Below are 15,188 nucleotides of genomic sequence, written 5' to 3'. Positions count from 1 at the left end.
ATTGTAAATGAAATTATTTTAATTTTTTAATTGATTTTCAGAGAGAGAGAGAGAGAGAGAGAGAAACATCAATTTGTTATTCCACTTGTTTTTGGTTGATTCTTGTATGTGCCCTGACCGGGGATCAAACCCACAACCATCAAAAACATAAAAATTAAGTATTGCAAACTCCTTTAGCATCCACCCAACTCTGCCTCACCTTTGCTGGTAAATCTTCACAACAGAGATTTGGGTGCAATCGTGTGTCATGGGCGTCTCCTAACCCAATGGTGCACTTGCCACCCTGGGTGGGCAGCTTTCAGAGGACAAAGCCGACTTCCCAAGAATTGGACTCTAAAAATAAGCATTTTTGCACATTTTTAAAGCCTTTCTCTCCCTAAAGGCCTCCCCAGATGGCTTCTTTACATCCTGCTCTCAAATGACTAGCTGATAAATATTCATACGTATGGAAATTGCACATACTCCAAACCCCCAGCCAATTAACATTTGTACTTTCCGCATCTCAGGGGTGGTGCCCCTTGTTCCCGGGCCGTCCTCTGCTACACACACACACACTCTGTGCAGGGACCCGTTCTTTGGCCTCCTTATGGCTAACTTGCCTAGGGCAGTGGTTCTCTACCAGCGACGAGACGAGACTGCTCCTCAGGAGACAGTTGGCAATACCTGGACCCTGGGGGGGGGGGGGGGGGGTCACAGCTGGGGGGCGGGGGAGCGGTGTAGTGTGCCCTACTGACATCTAGTGGGTACAGGCCAGGGGTGCTGATAAATGCCCTCCAATGGCTCCGGACGGACTGCCCCACCCTCCAAAAAATGGCCGGGCCCCAGCGTCAATAGTGCGGGGACCCAGGGGCACAGGTGGCGAGGCTGACTGCAGGCTTGAATTCACAAAAAACAGGAACAGAACAATTCAGGATGTGGAGGGTCTACAGGAAGTCTGGTCTCTCGTGTCTTCTTCAAAGTACTACTCAGCTTGTTCAGGTTATACATTTAAAAGCAAGCTTCCCTTCAGTCTTCAAGCTCGAGGTACAAACATTTTAGTCAAAATGCAAAACACTCCCTTTTCACTCGCTCTTCAATTAATGCTCAATTACCTTATGTATCTGACAAGATTAAATTCCCCTAAACGTTAACAGCATTTACAAATGTGATTACATTCCCTTAAGTGTTGCATGCTACAAATAGAAGGATTCGCTGGTGCGTTTCAGACCCCGCAGAGCGGACTCACAAACAAGCCAAACTCCCAACATTTCAGAAAACCCTCCCTCCCTCCCGCCTCCGTTCTCCAGGCCGAGGGCAGGGTGGGGAACCATTTGGTCTGGCCCTGCCAGGGCATTTGTGGCGAGTTAATTAAATGTCTGACCAAATACAGCAGGCTACTTCTCAAGTGGGTAATTTTGTGTGCCCTGGGAATGATGTTATAAATATCCACATGGCCCTTGGCAGCAAAAGGTTCCCCACCCCTGGTCTAGAGGGAGCAGTCACTCCTGGCCCTGAACACCTTGGGGACGAGCCCACCCTTTCTGGCTCCCTGACCTCGGAGCCCATCACCTTGTCTGTAAAGTGACAGTGAGGGTGCCCACATGTGGCAAAGGGATCTTAGTCACTTCCTGGACAGCTAACCCCTCTTCTTTTTGAGCTGTCTTCTCTCCCGTTTATCCCCAACTTCTCTTGTAAGGAGCTGACCGGACTTCTTAGCCAAGCTCATTTCTCCCCCAGTGAGCCCCCAGCTCAGCCCCAGCTCAGCACTAGCATGAAAGCACCCCACTCCTCTCCACCCACTCGCTTCCTCAGGGCAGTTGGGTGCCCCCGACCTCCACCCGTGGGCCGCCCGCGCAGCTCTCCCGAGTCTCCCACCTCGCTCCCAGGACCACTTGTTGCCCGTCTGTGACGCTGGATTACTACCCATGAGGAGTCACCCTGGGGACAGCATATGGCCTGACGCTAGACACACAGCAGTTGCATATTAAACACTTGCCAAATAAATGAGTATTAAATTCAGGTACCAAGTGCATAGACATGAGAAACTAAAAGCCTGTTATAGCTTACGAGCAGAGTAACTTCACCTGAAAACTAGGGGACTGAGGGCTGTGGAAATGAATCCAGAAAGCCCTCGACTGCGACAGGCGTACACCAAGCACTCGCCGCTCCCTGCGGCTTGTCTGCATTAGTTTCTGTTTTGTCGTCTCATGAGCAGAGCTTAAGTCTTAGGGCCACGGGCGGGGAGGCTGGTTGTTCAGCAGCAGGAATGGATTTTCAACAGAGAGCCTCGTGTTCCACGTCCCCCGCCACCCGTGGCTGCCCTTGTTTTGTGGCCTCTTTCAGGGAAGACGCCGGGTGACCTGTCTCAGCAGTGGTGGGAGCAGGGCCTCGGCCAGGCCTAGTCCTAACCGCTCCACCGCGCCCTGGCCTCCATCTTACCCACACCCCGAGACATCTCCTGCAATTCATTTTAGGGACACGGCCACGTAAAAGCCACTCTCCAGGTGAACGTGTTGGCACTGATACAGCCCAGAACCCAGACAAGGAAAACACGGAGCAAGAGGAAGTATATTAGCTGGTTTAATTTATTTAAGAATCTTACAAAAAAAGAAAACCAAAGGAAACAAAACAAAACAAAACAAGAAAACCCACAACAACTAGACACAGAATTTGTTACGCTTCATGGTTGATCGTTTTTCCTGGCGAGGTCAGCCTCGCTCAATGCTGCCGATACATTTTATTGCATGAGAACCAGTTTGGAGAGTTACACATCAGAGCGGTGGGAACAGTCGTTTCCGGACACCAAGTGGGTCCTGGTTACCACGCAGGCCGGGCAAAGCAGTGCAGTATCAGAACAGTGCGGACCTTCACATACAGACGGACATTCACACGGAGTAGCCGTATCAAAGGGGAGACTTAAAAAAAGAGAAGGAAAGAAAAACAATGCCAAGAGTTTACATCCACCTTCATGTTCAAATTGTCTTTGGACTCCATCATGTTGTCTCAAGACGCACCATGTTGGGTTAGCGAAGGAGGAAGGTCTACACTTACGTATAAAAGTATCCTTTGCTCAGCGGAGGTAGAACCTGGTGGAAGTTTTATTGCAGAGATACCGTGGGCCTCTTCCCACCTCCCGGGGTTGATGGCAGATACAAGTGGTTATTGAAAAATAACATCAGTAGTTTGCAAATTCAGTATAAACCATGGACAGGATGATTTTTGTGTCTGATGATGAGACGTCAACGTGCTACGTAGAAAACAAGCTCTCTGCCCCCCAAGGTGGAGTCAGAAAGAAGGTCAAGCTTCTTTACCCTCTTCAGTGCCCACAATGCTGCCGCAGCAAGAAAGGCCCGGGGCGGGGCTGGGGAAGCCGGGGTGACCTTCAGGCCTTGGCTTCCCCAGGCTGGCCCCTTGGTGGACGACACTAAGGGACAGCCTCAGCCTGCCTGCGCCCTGCCACGTCGCTGCCGAGGACATGGCTGCTGCTGCTGCAAAGCTCGGTTCAACCACTCGGCCCCGGAGGACAGCTGGCGAGTGGTTGAAGGGCATTCATGCTGGAGCATATCCCACAGGCCCTGCTCCAGGACACACTAATTCTCCCAAATGCAGAGAACTTTGACATTTTCAACAAGTCTACCAAGTTCAACAGTAATGAATGAAACGTGTTCACGAATGAAAGGCCCATGAAATGCTCATAAAAACCCACTGCTTGCCTCCCGAGTGACGGACCCTGACATATGGGTTCACAAGTCACCCTGGCCTCCCTGCTGCCAACGCTAACCATTAAGGAAGCCTTGATCCAGCTCGGCCCCCAGGAGTGTGGCTCAGTTAGCCAGGAGCAATTCACCAGCACAATGAGGGTGACAGGACTGCAGGAGACCTACAGCCAGCCCTTCCTCGGTGAACTGCCTGGCTCCCGGAAGCCTCTGCAGCAGTTTCGTTGCTCTCTGTGGGAGGAGGACACCGTTCCTTAATGTGCCCTGCCCAATGCCACCGTCACCACATACATGGGCTGCACTGGGCTTGTCTCCTGTCTGCTGCCAATCTCTCTATCAGGAGAGAGCAGACGCACGTTACCTGTGCTCACTGCAAATACATCTCTGATGATCCCTGTCGGTTAGTGAACAGGCCCAGGTTCTTGGAGAAACACGGGACATTTGCAGCAGCAGCAGGACACACCTCAGTGTGCAGGTCTACAGGCTCTTCCCCCGCCCCCGCGGGAGGGCGCAGGCCTGAAAAAGCGCAAGGCTGCAAAGGGCTGGGTTTGCTGCGGAGCTGTGTGTGATCCGAATGCACTGAAGAAGGGAGAGGAGCTTAAAGGAAGTCTCGGGAAGAGTTGTTCTTTTAATGGGAAAAGATCAGGCTCACTATAGCTTCCAAAGAGCAACATAAATGAGCATAACTAGTCATATAATGACAGTATCAGAAATTGCACTCAAGTTCACCCCTCCCCCAATACAATGCATTGCACACAGTAAAAATTTGTAATAAAAATGCAAAACACAATCGCATATTGGAAAATATTAACACAAAACACACACTGGAATTCATAGCAAAGATGCAAAACTGAATTCTAAAATATGTGAATGAATTCAACTAAGAAGTTTTCATACTTTTCTACATTAAAAAAAAATTTATACAATGCCCCGCATAGGAAGTCAAGAAAAGAATAAATAGGATTGAAGGGAAAAGGGGAACACCAGTTGGTAAAGGTCTCAATTTACAAGAAATATTTACATTCAGAATTCGAAAGAGCTCAGCATTTCTATATACACACTTATGTACACATGTATAAGTACAACATGAAATGAGAAGGTGGGTCTCGATTTCACCTCGAGGACTCGGGAAAGCATGACTAGCTAGCTTGAGTGGCAGGTGTCTAGATGTGCTTCCTCCACCTCCATGCCCTTCCAAGACACTGCTTTTGTATTAGACACTGGCAGCCAATGAGGAATTTCTGCAAATGGATTTTGCTCACAGCTGCGGCCAGGTAGGCAGGGACTGCGAGCTGCAGACTTCGAGCAGCCAAGAGCGCAGAGTGCGTGTGCATGGGTGTGGTGTTAGCAGGGAGACCCCGACACAGGGAGCGGAGTCAACAAGTGCCCATCATCCCAGTGGCTACCACTGTTAACCTCGAGGCCTGAACTGACCAAACATGTGATAACGGTCCCAGCCTAACAGTGACTCTCAGGCAGCACCATTCTTAGAAACTATTGAATATCCCTCAGGTACATTTTAAAAAACCAGGGTGTTCAGATAGGGGCCTTCCTCTTAATCTCATATCAAGAAAAGGCCCCGCAGGAAAACACGTGGCCTCTGCTCCTACTTTTATCACCTGGGATGCACCCATCATTTCTGTTCTATCGCTCTCCCCGCTCTTGGTCAGCGGGAGGGAAAGGGCTTCCGTTACACAACTGTAAAAGCTGAGCGGGTACCCTCTCTGTCAAGCCTGCCACAAGTTGTCTAACAGCATCACAGCCATTAGCGAATGAATGCCCAGGGGCTCCAGCCAGGAAACTGTCTCTAAAAGAGGCTGTTTCCCTGGAGTTTGGTAATCTAGACCTTTCACTTTTACGGATGAGGCAAAATAAAACGAAAAGGTACACTGTTGCAACTCAAAAAGGTTTTTGAAGTGCTAAGTAATTGGACTGCAATAAATATATATACATACACGCACTACTACATTGCTTTGGGTGCAGGATCTTGCTAACTTATATACGGGTGTAAAGATACTGACGAGGGAATCTGCAATTTAGCAGCAGAAAGGGAAAACTGCTTAGGATATTTACTTTTTGATCAAGTTGTGTTTAAAGTACTTGGTTAATACCTTTAGGAATTCACACCATTGACAGCTATCTGGACAACCCACTAAACCGAAGATGGACCTTGTAGTGCGGAGGGTGCTAACTGAAGGGAACACTAACTCCCCGAGGTACTGTCTGAGCAGCTCTGGACACTGTAAACTCTGAACACACTCCCGCGGTTGAAGGCCAATCTTTGTGCTCAGAGTCGTATTGCTAAAAAGGGAGAAAAGGCATTGCGGAGGCCAAGGGGACTCAGAGATCCCCGGGGCTCTGGGTTCAGACGGGGCATTCAGATCCTGACATACACGGCCTGCTTCAGACTTGGTGTTCTGGCGGAGGAGGACCTTGAATGCTGGGTTTTCCCATAGTTGGCCAACCTGAACTTGCTGACTTGGCTAAGGGCACAGTGTAAAGGTCATATGCGCGCCTCCAGGAAGGGGGATGGGCAGCAGGCTCTGGCACGCCACCCCATGCAGGGGGTGCGAATGGCACCTCAGGCTCCTTCCACTTACGCAGAGTACTGCCTTTTTGAGGTCTACTCTATTTGAATTTTCAGAGGCCTTACTTCTGGACCTTATTATAAAAAGCAAAACGAAGCTGTTCTACCAAGAACAGAACATCTGACTGCCCCTTTGCATCAGGTAGCTATTCCAAGAGCAAACATTACATCATGAACCATGAGGCCACTACTGCAGGCTAAGGAACCCTCATCCTGACCTGCCTGGGAAGCACAGGGACCTGCTCGGTGCCCATACACAGAACAGGGAACCTGGCCTACAGCCCGTGTCGCCCTCCCCAACCCAGCCGTTCGGTCGCACTGGAGGGGCCAGGTTGTTAGGCTTCCTGTCCCAGCTGTTTCACCTTAGCATGGGGGCTAGTTTAAAACAGACACCTGGGAAGGCTGCTGCAGGTGAAGCAATTCTTCTCTGGGCTAGGGGTTGAGCTAGTAACCCTAACAGGGGATTGGCCAACATTCGTGTGGATCACTGCCTGAGATACAGGGACTAGACTGAAGATAAAAGTTGCATCCACTGGGCAAAATATGCCGAAGAACAGAAATTACTCTCCATTTGTCTCTTAGGCATCAGGAATAAGTGAATCCAAAGAAAGCAAACCTGTGGTAAAGGTGACACAACTGAACTGACAACCACTCAGGCGTGAAGAAACACTAGAGGACAAAAGCCCAGCTTGCCACCACCATCACCACCTCACCTGGCTCTGAGGCATCTAAAAGGTTACAAAGGAAAACAACTCAGCCGGAAAGGCATTCACAGGTACTGGCATCTCACCCCTCAACACCTTCTCGTTCTAAAACCCGAGACACGCTGAGCAGCGCCCGAGTTCTGCAGAACCCCCGTCAGACTACCTCTGGAGGTGGTGGGGCCTAAACAAGAGTCCACTGCTGGTTAGAATAACAACTTTTTATTTGACATCTACAAGATGGTGGTATCTTGCAGCTTTTGACCAGGTTTATACAATCTCAGTTTTTTAATAGTGCAACCTGTGCAAGCAAAGAAAAAAGGAAAAAAAGGAACAAAAAGACCAATTGTCCCCTCACTTGTTTTTATAAAACATCTATTATAGGCGAAACAAAACTTACCCATATTATAGATAAGTGTCTATTCACATTTGTACATTACCATTTTTAACAGCTTGAGATAAACTCTACAATGTCTTACAAACACATTAAACAATATTCAAGTTACTAGGTAACAATAATAACAAGAAATAAACATACAGCAGAAGCCTCAAGTGTTTCCTCATTGTCTACTTTACAGCTCAAGTATGGTTTCCTTTTTTATGAGCGACCAACATACTAAGATAATAAAGTAAGAAAAGATGATTTGCAAAATGGAAGCCGAGTTGTCCTTCTTTCTAACTATCTTAAGTTAAGGAAAATGGAATTTTGAGAAAAAGCAGGCTTGTAGCCGTTTTTGCAGCACTCATTAGGAATACTATTAATACATTAAAATTAACTTTTAAGAGTTTTATCACACACACACAAAAAATGTTTGTACTTATCACCTTAACAAGAAACCTGGGACAGGGAGAATGGGAGTGGGGAGGAGTCACGGGGTTAGAAGCAATATCCAGGTATAAACGTTATAAAAATGCAGTGACCAATGCTATACACCTACAAATGTTTCTCTCCGTCACGTGACATCTGTTAATCTTGTTTACGCATGCTTTCAAAGACATGCACTGTCAGAACAGAAACTAGAAAAGAACCTGAATGTGTGATGTGCAACCTTTCGTTTCATGCTTTAATAGACCTAGTGTTTATTAAGTTGGAAAAAGAAACCAATATATATTTTCTATATTTATAGACCCAAAACACATGCATCCGGGGAGAACTCCCACAGCAATGGCACGGATGACCTGCGTTAACCCTGAGCACTGTGGAACATTAAGTAAAGCCAGTTGGGAAGTTCCAAGCATTTTTAAACCAATTGTGGTTCGTAGCCTTTAACAAACTCACAAACAAACAAACAGACGGACACACGCACGCGCACACACCCCTCTGCTCCCCCAAAGTAGGAGCATATGGGAAGTACCATGGGCAAAGCAAAAGGAAAGACATATGTACCACCATCGGCACTGCTGATTTTCAGTTTTGCTATCTATTCCAGGTTTGTCCTTATTCCCAAAAAAAATTAACTAGAGAGAGCACAACTGAAAAAAAATTATAATTCTTTGGAAACTGTCCCTGATTTTTATGCAAATGATATGCTTCAACAGCATTTCAGATACATCCATGTTGAAACCTGTCTGTTCTTATGCGTTGCTCAAGCTGGCAATGCTCTGGGGGTGGCGCTGCTGCCAGAGCTGTTTCTGTTGGACCGCAAGCTGTTGAGACTGGTCTGAAGTTGACAGGAGATTTACAAGAGGAGCCACACAATTTGCAGGGATGATCAGACCTGCCATTAGAAACAAGAATGTTTAAAGATTACATTGAGGAGCAACCACACAGTATTTTACACTGCACAGCAAATTCCAAATGAGGCATAATATTAAGTATAACAAACAAGACTACACACCAAACCTAAACAAATACCTATCAACCAAAATGGCTCTTTCAGAAGAAACCTGATTCCTCAGCAGTGTTATCCACAAATACCTGGGCATACACACGTGTCTTCATGTCACAGTATCTTGGATGGAAGAACAGACAGTGAAGTACAGAACCTTCCTATCTATTATCTTTTGCAGGTCCCCAAACACTGCCTTCTTTGGCAGGTACTAATGTAACAAAAAGACTACAGAGTTGTGGTCACAAACTCAATGCTGACTGAAGCAGGCAGATGCTTGCAGACTGGACAGCAGATGCCCTGGGTAAGGAAACTCTAGATTTCTCCCTGGTGGAAACAGGAGGGCTCAATATTCCAGAGAAGCTGCTGTGTGTTTTCAAAAGATGAAAATCCAGGCTTTTAGATTTTACATGTTGACAACTAATTCAAATAAATGAAAACTTGCAACCAAAAATACTTTGTGAAAAAAATGTTCACGGATTGCCTTTGGCCACAGGCTACCAATCTGCAGAGAGGAAGGTTCCTGCAAATAACACAGAGACCAAGCAGTGGGAAAGGGAAAGAACTGGGGGAATCCCCAGAGAGCCTGGGACAAAGCAAGTGGTGGCAACAGCTACCCCAGCCCTGCAGGACCCCGTCCACCCTCTGGGCAGTGGCTCTGAGTGCTTCACCTCAACCTGGCTAACAGACGTGACAGGGTGGACTTCAGACAACCCTGGGGCAAAAGGCTGAGCGCAGGCTTCCTGCTGGGAGCTGGCACAGTTGGCCACTGAGGAAGAGGAAGAAGGAGGGCAAGAGCAGCATAAAATAAAAGACCATCCCAGAACTTTAACCAGAATCAGCAATGTCCATTCAAAGGTATAAGTTCTGTTCAGCTCTTCAGGAAGATATAAAGCAAGTTCTACCCCACTACAGGAAGAGACGGTAAAATTCTAAGGCGTAAGAAGCAAAATAAGAAAAAAATGAGATCTTTTCCCCAGAGCTCAAACAAAACATAAAAAAAAACTCACCTACAATCCGCTGTCCATCCTCTGTTCTCAGCCGAACTATCTGCATTTTCACGTTTGTGCCACTGACAGATGCTAGAACACCCTCAACTTTTGTCCAGACGCTCAGTACTGAGCCACATAATACATAATAAGTGCGGCAACGAAGACCTATTTCACAAACTAATCCCAAGCTTGCTTTTTTACAATTGCCACGCCTAGGAGAGAGGGGGATGGGGATATTTATAAACACACACTCAAACAAAACGCTTGCAAGGTCTACCCAAATTTCAAGTGGAAAATAACCTGCCTTTATTGGCAGTTCCTTAGAGTATAGTCCTTTCAACATACTGAATTGTCTTTCCAATGTGAGCTACCACTACTGATTTTTAAAATTAGTTATTTCTGGGACCTCCCTATACAATGGCTGATTTACTGGGTTTATATCCACTTAAGCATTTGTCATTTTCTAGCCATTAGTTTACTTTGGATATTACTATATTAATGCAAGGTTATAAAATAATCCTGCCAGTTATTTCTATAGTACTTTGGGTAAGTGGAAAAGGTCTCAGCAAACAAAATAAAAGCATATAAATTTATTTTAAAAGCTATGAAAAAAAGACATACCAAAATTACTTTCACAAGTCATCAATAAAAATATCTTTCCAGTATTAATTCAAGATGAATATACAGTATTAGGGCACTTTTCTTGCTAAAATTCAAAGAAAATGTTTTAGGATTTTTGTAGGCTAATCTTTAATATATTTTATCTTCAAGAGTTTTCCTAAGTTAATTTCTAACACCATGAATTTACTCTCAAAATAAAAACAAAAACACAGTTGCCCGGTTGGTATGGCTCAGTGGTTGAGCATCGACCTATGAACCAGGAAGTCACAGTTCAATTCCCGGTCAGGGCACATACCCAGGTTGTGGGCTTGATCCCCTGTAGGGGGCGTGTAGGAGGCAGCCAATGATTCTCATCATTGATGTTTTGCTCTCTCCCTTCCTCTCTGAAATCAATAAAAATATATTTATTTTATTTTATTTTTTTAAAAATATATTTTATTGAATTTTTACAGAGAGGAAGGGAGAGGGATAGAGAGTTAGAAACATTGATGTGAGAGAAACATTGATCAGCCGCCTCCTGCACATCTCCCACCGGGGATGTGCCCACAACCCAGGTACATGCCCCTGACCGGAATCGAAACTGGGACCTTTCAGTCCGCAGGCCAAAGCTCTATCCACTAAGCCAAACCGGTTTCGGCAAAAATATATTTATTTTAAAAAATAACACTGCCCTGGCCGGTTTGGCTCAGTGGATAGAGCGTCAGCCTGCGGACTGAAAGGTCCCAGGTTCGATTCCGGTCAGGGGCATGTACCTGGGTTGCGGGCACATCCCCAATAGGGGGTGTGCAGGAGGAAGCTGATCGATGTTTCTCTCTCATCGATGTTTTTAACTCTCTATCCCTCTCCCTTCCTCTCTGTAAAAATTCAATAAAATATATTTAAAAAAAAGAATGTCTTTAAAAAAATAAAAAAATAACACTACTCACATCAAAACAAATTAAAAAAAATAAAAGCAAATTCATCTACCTACATATGTAAAAATAAAAATAAATTTAAAAACCTAGGCATGGGTAGCTCAATTAGTTAGGAGATGGTGCTAATCACCAAGGCTGCAGGTTGGGGCACATAAAAGAATTAACCATGCCCTAACCGGTTTGGCTCAGTGGATAGAGCATCAGCCTGCGGACTGAAGGGTCCCAGGTTCGATTCCAGTCAAGGGCATGTACCTTGGTTGTGGGGACATCCCCAATAGGGAGTGTGCAGGAGGAAGCTGATCGATGTTTCTCTCTCATTGATGTTTCTAACTATCTCTCTCCCTTCCTCTCTGTAAAAAAATCAATAAAATATATTAACAAAACAAAAAAAAAAGAATTAACCAGGGGATGGTCAATCGGGGAAAAAGGAGACATATGTAATACTTTAAACAATTAAAAAAAGAAAAAAAAGAATCAACCATACACATCCTACAAGCATTGATGACTGAGAGAGCCACGTCAAACAGCAAATAATGTGCTCATATACTATAGAGAGCACTAAAGTAAAGGCATGTTTAATTAAATCTTGATGACACTGAAAAATGTCATGAGAAACATAAAATACTGACCAATAAGCATGAGTACAAGTGTCTGCAGATGAATTATATTGATCTAACCAGTGAACCAGGGCATCATCCGAGACGACCTGTTGAAAGTAAGACAAAAACTCTGTTGGAAAGAATTGCATTACACAAAATGGTTGCCTAATCTGATCTGTAAAGCTAACTTATACAGAATACCTTGCCCTTGCTACAGGCTGCATCTGAGGGACATATATCAACTTCTGCCATGAGGACCTTCCTATGCAACACAGTTTTCAAATAGCTTAGTTATAATTATAACTAGGGGCCTGATGCATAAAATTCATGCAAAGGGCTCGGCCCTTGCACCCCCAGCTTCATCCAGAAGGTCATTCAGCTATCCAATCTAATTAGCATATTATGCTTTTATTATTATAGACTAGAGGCCCGGTGCACTCGGGGGGGGGGGGGGGTCCCTCAGCCTGGCCTGTGCCCTCTCGCAGTCTGGGACCCCTTGGGAGATAACGACCTGCTGGCTTAGGCCTGCTCCCGGGTGGCAGAGGGCAGGCCCAATCCCTAGGTGCAGCCCCTGGTTGGGCTCAGAGCAGGGTCGACTGGGGAGTTGGGGCGCCGCCCCCTGTCATGCACAGAGCAGGGCGGACTGGGAGGTTGCAATGTCACCCTCAGTCACGCTCAGGGTAGGGCCGATTGGGGGGTTGGGGCACCACCCCGTCACACTCAAGGCAGGGTTGATGGGGAGGTTGCGGCCCCACCCCGTCACGCACAGAGCAGGGCCTATCAGGGGGTTGGGGCTCCTTACCCTGTCATGCACAGAGCAGGGTTGATCAGGGGGTTGAGGAGCTCCCCCGTCACTCACAGAGTAGGGCCGATAGGGGAGTTGGGGCACCGTCCCCTGTCACACACAGAGCAGGGTGGATCAGGGGGTTGGGGCGCCGCCACTGTCACACTCAGGGCAGGGCCGATGGGGAGGTTATGGTTCTACCCCATCACACGCAGAGCAGGGCCCGCGGGAGGGTGGGGGGTGGGGGTGGGGGTGCCGCACCCTGTCACACACAGAGCCGCAGGGCGATCAGGGGGTTTGGGAGCTCCCCCTGTCACGCACAGAGCAGGGCTGATCAGAAGGTTGGGGCGCCTTCCCCTGTCACGAACAGAGCAGGGCAGATAGGGAGGTTGTGGCCCCGCCCCCTGCCACACACAGAGCCGCAGGGCAATTGGGGGGTTTGGGCGCTGCCCCGTCATGCTGATCCTGGTGCTGGGAGGCCTCACGGCTCCGCTGATCCCGTTGCTGGGAGGCAATATTACCCTTTTACTATATAGGATAGAGGCTTGGTGCACAGGCGGGGCTGGCTGGTTTGCCCTGAAGGGTGTCCTGGACCAAGGTGGGGGTCCCCACTGGGGTGCCTGGCCAGCCTGGATGAGGGGATGATGGCTGTTTGCAGCTGGTCACACACCCTTCAGGGTGGGGGTCCCCACTGGGGTGCCTGGCCAGTCTGGGTGAGGGGCTGAGGGCTGTTTTCAGGCTCGCGGGTAACTGAAGCTCCCAACTGCTCCTTTTATTCTTTTTTTTTTTTTTTATTCTGGGCCAGCTTTAGCTCTGGCTCCAGCTCTGAGGCCTCTGCTGGGTTCTATAATCGAGACACTGTATCAACTCCAGCTCTGAGATCCTGGCTCACTGAAAGCTGGTTTCTGGGGGTTTGTTTAGCGTCTATATTTGTTACAATGTTTCAGACTGCAGGCTCAGAGGTCGGCAAGGCAGGCGGGGAACGTTGGTTTCCTCCGTCACTGAAGTAAGCAAGCCTCATGTTAGTTTCAAGCTGCCTGGCTGCCGGCCGCCATCTTGGCTGGCAGTTAATTTGCATATCTCGCTGATTAGCCAACGGGAAGGGTAGCGGTCATATGCCAATTACCATGTTTCTCTTTTATTAGATAGGATTGTTTCCAAGTGACAATGGCCAAGAGACTAAAAGTTTAAGGTAACACTAATAATCCTATTCTATATAATAAAAGGCTAATATGCAAATAGATCAAACAGCGGAACAACTGGATGGAACAACCAGTCGCTATGATATGCGCTAGCCACCAGAGGGCATGCACAGAACATGGCAGGCATCAGCCGTGGTGTGATGGTGGAGCAGGTGAGCAGGGGCGCCAGTCCAAGGTGGGCACCGGTCACTGTCATCGGGGTGAGCCTCTGGTGGTTACTGAAAATTCTTTGCTCCCACGTGCCACTGTCCCGCCCAGTGCTCACACCTGCTGCCGGCACCAACCCTGCTCGCACCCATTGCCAGTGCCCAGTGCCGGTCCCGATCGCCCCTGAGGGCTTCTCTACCTCCCCCTGCTCCTGAGGGGTGAGTAGGGCAGCAGCCGCCACTCGCACCCGCTAATGGCGCTAGCCCAGGGGTGGGCAAACTTCTTGACTTGAGGGCCACAATGGGTTCTTAAACTGGACCGGAGGGCCGGAACAAAAGCATGGATGGAGTGTTTGTGTGAACTAATATAAATTCAAAGTAAACATCATTACATAAAAGGGTACGGTCTTTTTTTTCAATAGTTTTATTCATTTCAAACTGGCCGGATCCGGCCCGAGGGCTGTAGTTTGCCCACGGCTGCGCTAGCCCCAATCGCTCTGCGCTGTCAGCGGGTGCAAGTGGGGCCAGTGCCATCTGTGTGTGGGAGCGGCTGTGGCGTGAGGGGCACAGAGGATGGGCTGAGACCCGCCCCTGTGCCTACCTCAGCCTCGCGGCCCACAGTTCAAGTTGCACAAATATGTGCACTGAGCCCCTAGTAATAGTAATGTTAGGAAAAACATAGTCATTCACTGTTTTTCTAGAAATCATTGCAAAATATAAACAGCAGCTCCTAATGAAGCCAGAGTTGGTGGGGAGGAATTTCAGTCTTGCACATCTTCCCTTTATTTAAAAACTTCTAGTTTCACTGAAAGCTTTTTTTCTAACAACACAAGCTATTTTAAATAATCACCTTACAGGTTTCTTAATAGCAGGTAACATTAAAACTGGTATAACCATACTTTCAATCTTATTACAAAACAAATTATTTATAAATAGCATAGTGTACAAGTGAAAAAAATACCTTCTTATATTTCTTCTTTAGATCAGCATAAATTTCTAATTTGAGCTGTTTCCCAGTATTTGGTCTATAGACTAAGAAAAGCTTCTTTTTTGGGTTTACTTCTTTAACTAAGATGGCAGTCTTCTTGTTGTTCCTTATCTATTAAAAAGGTGGGAAA

At 47.2% G+C, this 15,188-nt stretch overlaps 1 protein-coding gene across 8 annotated transcripts in view; it reads right to left on the bottom strand.

The window, feature by feature from the left end:
* Positions 1-2,546: 2,546 nt before the first annotated feature.
* SBNO1 (strawberry notch homolog 1) overlaps positions 2,547-15,188 on the bottom strand; it is a 53,956-nt gene continuing 41,314 nt past the window's right edge. For 7 of the 8 annotated variants that reach the window (XM_036353240.1, XM_036353246.1, XM_036353242.1 and 4 more), the window contains 4 exons: positions 15,032-15,169; positions 11,969-12,045; positions 9,823-10,016; positions 2,547-8,701 (listed from right to left, as the gene is read on the bottom strand). In XM_036353240.1, the coding sequence (XP_036209133.1) occupies positions 8,559-8,701; positions 9,823-10,016; positions 11,969-12,045; positions 15,032-15,169 (552 nt within the window). In that variant the 3' untranslated portion in view covers positions 2,547-8,558. The remainder of the gene's footprint in view (positions 8,702-9,822; positions 10,017-11,968; positions 12,046-15,031; positions 15,170-15,188) is intronic. The other variant, XM_036353245.1, reaches the window with a different exon arrangement.

Source organism: Myotis myotis, unplaced genomic scaffold, assembly GCF_014108235.1.
Source record: "Myotis myotis isolate mMyoMyo1 unplaced genomic scaffold, mMyoMyo1.p scaffold_m19_p_20, whole genome shotgun sequence".
Taxonomy (NCBI): Eukaryota; Metazoa; Chordata; class Mammalia; order Chiroptera; family Vespertilionidae; genus Myotis; species Myotis myotis.
This window is presented reverse-complemented; position numbering and strand designations above follow the sequence as displayed.